We start from the raw sequence: 7,396 nt of genomic DNA, 5'->3' as shown, positions 1-7,396 counted from the left end.
CCACTAACAGATGTTCCTCTACCGGATTATATCCTCTGTCTGAAATTCCCTCCTATGATCCAATGTTCCCTCTAAGCTGTGGAGTCTTGTGAGCAAAAATTCTACTTTCTGAACTACTTGCATTAAAGTTGTGAGCAATTTGGCTCCTGCATAAGTTAGTTTGTTTTGGAGCCATCCTTCCTGAGCTAGGACAAATATGTGTGAGCCAGAGGCTAAAAAACTGTGAGCTAGCTCACACTAACTCAGCTTAGAGGGAACACTGCTTCCTATCTCTTGTGATTTGAGATTTGTAGGAGAAAAAAAACACAATTACAATCTCCCCAGTATAAATGACACCTCAATGTTCTTCTAGCCAAACTAGTCTCTTAAGCACCCTCCCAATCGAAGGCCAACTCTTCTCCACTTAACACAAGCACGACTGCCTTTCATCTGGAAGCAGCCGCGCTCAGGTCTTGGTCCTCTTATCCCTCAAAGCGGAAGTTCAAATCACACCGGAAACGAAGGCGTGTGAGTGCCGTTCTACTCCTGGTCTCTCTATGGTCCCTCCCTAGCCCAGATGGCCGCCACAGCGGTCGTGCTGGCCGCAGCTCTGGGTGGAGGGCTGCTTCTCATAGCCCGGCGCCTCTGGTCGGCGGCGGGGAAGGTGACTCGCAGCGTGTCTGCCGCTTCCATGGAAGGCAAGACGGTGATTATCACCGGAGCTAACAGCGGCCTCGGACGAGCTACGGCGGCGGAGCTGCTACGGCAACACGCGAGGGTCATAATGGCTTGCCGGGACCGCGGCCGCGCCGAGGAGGCAGCGCGCGAGCTCCGCGCCGAGCTCGGCCTGTGCTCGCGGGGAGGGGGCGAGTGCCGCGGGGAACTCCTGGTGCGAGAGCTCGACTTGGCCTCGCTCCGCTCAGTGCGCAGCTTCTGCCAGCAGGTGCTGCAGGTAAATGCAAGGCGGGGGGGACGGGCGCCGCGGCTGAAACGGGATAGCTGCCAGGGGGTGGGGGGTGAGCAGAGAACGTTGAGGACCAGAAGGTTGCTGGAATAAGATGCACGTTCTTGATCAGCCCATTTCCCAAGCGATCTCGTAGAGCTAGAAAGCATGCACCCAAAACCAAAAAAGGTGGAAAAGCTTAAGTGTTGGGCTCTAGCAGAAGGGGGGGGGGGCAGGTGAGACAGACCCTGACAAATCACAGTTTGGGGTAAGTGGACAGCGAATGCTTCGCGCCCACTGCCTCCCAGAATACTAGAACTTGATCTGGAAAAAATGAACGCTGTGGTGTCCCAAGTCAAATTCATGGAGCTGGGTCGATCAGTGGCTATTGGGCAGAAGGACTCAGTGGAACCTCCCCATTTAAAGGCAGTGTAACTGGATACCAGTTGCGGTAGGAGGGAGTGTAAACGCCTTGCCCTGTTTATGGTCTTCTGTCTTCTCAGAGGTATGTGGGTGGCTTGTGAGGGAAACAGAATGCTGGCCTAGATGATCCTTTGGTTGGATCCAGCAGGGTTCTATTTATATTTTTTAATGATGACCTTAAGGAATTTCTTAAAATGGGGAAATCTGAGTGGCTTTGTAAAAAGACTGGGAGGCACAGGTGTTCCTAAACTGCAGTCAGAGCAGAGGTGTGGTGGCATCATCCTCAAAGGAGGGAGGAGGGACCCCTTCACCTGCCAAGTTGCAGTTGCTTAGTACAGTACAATAAGGAGGGCACCCACACACCATTGGGGCTTGGCTTGCTCCTGGCACTTGGCAATAGGGAAAGCTGTGGACATCAAATCTTTCAAGTGATGTGCTTCTGATGCGCTATCTTGCATGCAGCCCATGTGTAAATTATCACATGTACATATTATATTGGAGGTTAACCTGTGTTGGGAAACTGAAATTACTGTGAATTCCCATTGTGTACATACACAAATTGTAAACAGCAGCCATCACAGATTGTGGTTTCATGCATAAGTCTTCACAGAAGCACTCTCCCTGTAGGAACTCAGCAAGGTTTGAGGTGGCCATCAGATACTTTCAACATCTAAAAAGATGTGCAGGAAATAGAACTAGAAATGTTCCTACAGTCCAGCATGGTCCGTGAGTCTCAGTTTAGCATAGGCTATCCCTCCATCAGCACAATATCAAATGTTTCTTCATTTACAACATTTGCATTAGGTCTGATTTGAACATGATGCTGGCAAAGTCAGGAGAGTTTTGCACAGGTTTTTGCACAGGCTCCAAGTCTGATGTAAACTGTGCTGCACAGCAGCTCCACTTGCTTAATTAGTATGCTGACACAGGATCCCCAAGGTCTGTGAATCTCTGGTGTGTTAACTGAGCATTGATTGCAGCACAATTTAAGGAAGACTCTGAGTCATTGTTATCGTGGCTTAATATCCCAAACAAACTCCAGATTCATCAAGGAGCCTGCAGCCATACATCCTGGGGAACCGGAGTTTGTTTCAGCCTAGGCATGTTAAGGTGTGCTTCTCATGAGAAGGGAGGGGATGGAGTAACGGAAGCTGTATTTGTGTCTGTCATGGCAAGTTGTGACTTAGGATGACATCTGAATGCACCTTGGGTTTTAAAGTTAGAACTCTCACTCCAAATTGAGAGAGAAATATGTTATTTGAAAGGGCAGTGGGGAAAGGAGGGGAGGGGAAAAAATGGCTGTCATCTAGACAAGAACATCTCCCCGCAAAGCTATTGGTGTGACGATACAATAAAACAGTGACTGGCTTGTGAAGCCAAATTCCTATGCTGTGTTCACATTGCCTCTGCTTGAAATGTCACTGGAAGTTCTCCTGTCACTATTCAATAGCAGCGCCGTTAACAAATTCTCTTTGTGAAGAGCCACAAGTCATTTCAGAGGAACAGATGAAAGGATTTCCCGATTAAAACCCCGGACTTTAAATAGATGCTGGAGTGCCTGTTTTGTGGCGCCATATAATGGAAATGGGAACATTCTTTTATATTTTATGAGATGCAATGTTCTGGAATAATGGCCATGATGGGACTGGCAGATTGCCACTGGATGTCTCCATAGCTTTGGCCGGCTGAGTAATTTCAGTGAATACATGGTGTATGCTTTAGCAGGGAGATGTTCTTATGTTGTGTTCTTTATAAAAAGAGATAATGGTTACTTATTTTTCATTGGCTGCGGTATTTAGGTGTGTTTGTTCAGGACCTGGCTGCTCATGCATTGTAAATGTAAAGGTTCCCTTGCTCGAAAGCCAGTCGAATCTGACTCTAGGGTTGCGGTGCTCATCTCCGTTTCAAAGCCAAAGAGCCAGTGCTGTCCAAAGACATTTCCGTGGTCATGTGGCCGGCATGACTAAACACCAAGGCGCACGGAATGCTGTTACCTTCCCACCAAAGTGGTACCTATTTATCTACTTGCAATTCCTTGCTTTCGAACTGCTAGGTTGGCAGGAGCTGGAACTAGAGATGGGAGCTCACTCCATCATGCGGCACCCGGGTCTCGAACTGCTGAACTACCGACCTTCCACAGCCTGCAGTTCAGCGTCTTAACCACTTGAGCCACCGCAGCTCATGCATTGAGCCATGTACAAATATATGTTTTCATTTATGTTCCCATGCATGGGATATATATATGTACTAGGCTGGTTGTAACATGGACAGGAATACCTCCACATACCCATTACTAACTCCAGAGGGGTAGTCATATTAGTCTGTTATAGCAAAACAAAACAGGAGTCCAGTGGCACCTTTAAAGACCTAGCAAAAATGTTTTCCGGCATACACCTTCGCAATCAATTTATTTGGATTTATTAGCGCAGGAGGCACTGTTGTTAGCCTTATGGAGTGAATATCCAAAACTGCTGTGACGGGTCCTCCCAGTACCCTAGCTGGCTACTGTCACTCCTCACTAAGGCAAATGGCCCATAAGCAAGAGAGAGGCATCTTTGCTTGAAGGCTGGGATAGGAATCTTTTTTTGGGGGGTCAACCCAGTAAAAATACTTTGTGTTCCGCAGCTCCATGTCAAGTGGGACTCAAAGCCTTTCTTTGGGTAGCTTGCCATCACCTCCTGATTTTTTTCTCCCACACACACACACCCTTTTCTAGCTTGCTGCTAGGAGGTATAGTGAACTAGGAGTATATTTTTGTAGCGTGAGCCTGCAACAAGGACATGGGTAGGAATCAAGACCATGCATTCTGTTAACTAATACAACTTTATTACTACAGCGCACAACTGTAGAGTAAATACCGTTCAGGACTAGGATGCAGACTAAAGGAAGAAGGTTGCTAATCTATTTGAGATTTACAAATCCTGCATGTCTGATGTCCTTTGCCCCCTGGGTGATGCAAATGGGTGTATGGATAAAGAGAGTGCTGTGTTCCACTCACAGCACCTAGGGGTAGGGGCTGTGGCTTAGTGGTAGAGCATCTGCTTGGCATACAGAAGGTCCCGGGTTCAATCCCTGGCATCTCCACTTAAAAGAATCAGGTAGTGGGTGCTTGAGACCTGGGAGAGCTGCTGCCAGTCCGAGTAGACAATACTGAGTTTGATGGACTGAGTCAGTATAAGGTAGCTACATGTGTATGTGTATGCAGAGAGAGTGAGAAGAGAGAGAAGGGACAGCTCCTTTTCAGGTCCCCCCTCCCCAAGTGTGTAAAAAAAGAAAGTGAATTTGGCCTGCAGATTTTGGAGCCAAAATGCCACTGGAACCAGTTTAGCCAATAGGGAGGTGTTAACATATCAAAGAGATGTCATGTTTTCACCCCGGATATAAAACCATGCCTACCCAGCCAGGTTGAGGTTTTCCCAACCTCCATGTGGCCTCAAACTTGGCCAGTCTTCATAAAACTGCCCTGAACCCCCACATCCTTCACGGCTTCTACCAGTAAAGGTGAGGCAGGGGCATGGTCCTTGTTTGCCATGGCTTTCAACTTGGGAAGCACCACAAGAAACGTGACTTTCCTGGTCTCCCTGAGAAACTTTGTGCCTTTGAGATCAAAGGTAAGGCATGGCCAAACTAATTGGGGGTGTTGCAGGCATTGAAAGAGGCCAGAAAGGGAGGTTGAGCTTCCCTTCATCCATTGCAGGCCACCTGATTTTTAATTTTTTTTTATTTTAAAAATGTAAGTGATGTCATTATGTTCACATTTCTGACTCTGACTCTCTCTCTCTCTCTCTCTCTCTTTTGTTTTGTAAAGGAACAGCCTAGGGTGGATGTCTTGATCAACAATGCAGGGATATTCCAGTGTCCCTACACAAAGACAGAGGATGGTTTTGAGATGCAGTTTGGTGTCAACCATTTAGGCCATTTCTTGCTTACAAATCTCCTCCTGGGGCTTCTGAAGAGCTCCGCCCCCAGCAGGATTGTGGTGGTTTCCTCCTCCCTTTACAAGTATGGAGAGATCAACTTTGACGACTTGAACAGCGAGCTGAGTTACAACAAAAGCTTTGCTTACAGTCGAAGCAAACTGGCTAACCTCCTGTTTGTCAGGGAGCTGGCCCGACGCTTAGAAGGCACCGGAGTCACTGTCAATGCCCTCCATCCTGGTATTGTCAGAACAAATCTAGGCAGACACATACATATTCCTTTACTGGTAAAGCCCCTCTTAAATTTGGTGTCTTGGGCTTTCTTCAGATCCCCCTTGGAAGGAGCCCAGACATCTATTTATCTGGCCTCCTCTCCTGAAGTCGAGGGTGTATCTGGGAAATATTTTGGAAACTGCAAGGAGCAGCCACTACCGCCTAAAGCCGCAGATGACTTAGTGGCAAGGAAACTGTGGGATATCAGCGAAGTGATGGTGGGGCTGCTAAAATGAATGCCAAGGGGATGCACCAAATAAGTATATTGTGTAAATTATTTATTTTGAGACCTTACCATTTCCTGCCTCAATTGTCCTTTCCCTGTTGAGACACAGGAAGTACAAACAATTCTGTGTCTATGATTGGGAAGCATTATAGCAACCAGTGCAGGATATCTCTCTGTGTGGTTTTTTTTTTTTTAAAGAATCTATTCTTGGTACTAAAGAAATGTCATATTTAAAGAGAAGATTTAGAATATAAGAAAAAAGCCAGTATATTTCTGTTTTGAGAAAAGATGTAGTTGTTCAGCAAAGGGGAAGTTGTCTGGTTTCTAATATATATATGCTGGCCATTCAGAGCTTTATGTCTGAATTAGCTGTGCATGATGCTGTATTTGAAGTGTGTGGCACCTTTGTTTCTTTATTCTTAAAGGGATGCGAGGCATATGAGGGGAGGGAGAGAAATGTCTTGGGAGCACAGTGTGTGTCTGCCTGCTTTGGTGAGCAAACCCCGCTAGATATACACACAGAGACAGTATGGGGAAACCTGACTTGCGGTGAAGTAACACTGTTGCCAACTGGTTCACCAGATGCTTTTGGAGCAGAATCCGGGACACAGTTGAGCATTTAAAAGTCTTGCACAGGGTACAGCTCAAAAACTTATTTCCATCTATTGTTGCCTCATTGCCAGCTACCCTTACCCCTCCTTAAAAAAAAAAAAAAAAAAAAAGCTCTGTTGAGACAGCTCAGGCATATCAGTCAGGTGTACTTTTTGGGCATCTCAGATGTTGGCCTGAACCTTTACATTTATTATACAGCAAGGCTGAAGCCTGCTGTGTTGGAAACGTGTGCCCAGGGCCAGGTGTGGAAAAGCCAGTTTTAGGTATCTCAAGCGTGCACTTATTAAGTAGATTATTTGTATTTCCCAAAACCAAGCAGCCAGGACTTGGCAAGCCCACGGAGGCTGCGGTCCTAAGCAGCATAGCCTAATAAGCCTTGCTGAAATCTATACCCCTCGCCTCAACATCAAATACATAAAAGTGGGATATGGCACAAGGTTCTTCACAAATGCAAGAGTTCACCTGTCCGGAGCCGTCTCAGGGGTTCGTATTCCTGTGCCCTTCTTTCAGAGAAAGACATTTTGGTATATATTAATAGATGTGAATTGAACTCCACATTAAACCGGAAGCTGAGAGCTTGGCCTCTATGGATTTAATCAGAAATAAGTGAGGTCACTGAAAAAGTATGTGTAAACTACAAGCCCCAAACCACCTAAAGCTGCCATCTGTTCCTCATTACAGTACTACCAAGTGGTTTCTGTGGCCTCAGTGAGCGTGCTTCCATTTGACAACTTTCTGCTTTTAAATACAGTGGGTTGGATCCCTAGGTACTCTTATGCGAGCGGAAGACATTCCCACATATACCGGGGGGGGGGGGGGGGGGTCCTGCAATTTCCCCTGATTCCCCCCTCAAGATGTAAGCCCCCCCCCCCCCAATATTGTGGGCTGCATTGTTCCTGAGCCTCAAGAGTAGCTTTTTGGAGGCAGAAGGAGAGCTGCAGACAGGGAAAAGTGGGAAAGGTCTATAGTGCCTGTGAACTTCTGCTTGCAGTTCAATCCAATAGAACTAACACCAGTACTGAG

The 7,396-nt window shown here is 46.8% G+C and overlaps 1 protein-coding gene across 1 annotated transcript; it reads left to right on the top strand.

Annotated features, from left to right (window-relative positions):
- Positions 1-538: 538 nt before the first annotated feature.
- Positions 539-7,183, top strand: RDH14 (retinol dehydrogenase 14 (all-trans/9-cis/11-cis)). Its single transcript, XM_015412033.1, has 2 exons — positions 539-931; positions 5,154-7,183. The coding sequence occupies exons 1-2, from the start codon at positions 557-559 to the stop codon at positions 5,769-5,771; spliced, it is 993 nt and encodes a 330-aa protein (XP_015267519.1). The 5' UTR covers positions 539-556; the 3' UTR covers positions 5,772-7,183.
- The last annotated feature ends 213 nt before the right edge of the window (positions 7,184-7,396 follow it).

This window comes from Gekko japonicus, unplaced genomic scaffold (genome assembly GCF_001447785.1).
Source record: "Gekko japonicus isolate JY-2015 unplaced genomic scaffold, Gekko_japonicus_V1.1 scaffold1063, whole genome shotgun sequence".
Lineage (NCBI taxonomy): Eukaryota > Metazoa > Chordata > Lepidosauria > Squamata > Gekkonidae > Gekko > Gekko japonicus.
Note: the sequence above shows the minus strand (reverse complement) of the source record. Positions and strands in the feature narration are given on the sequence as shown.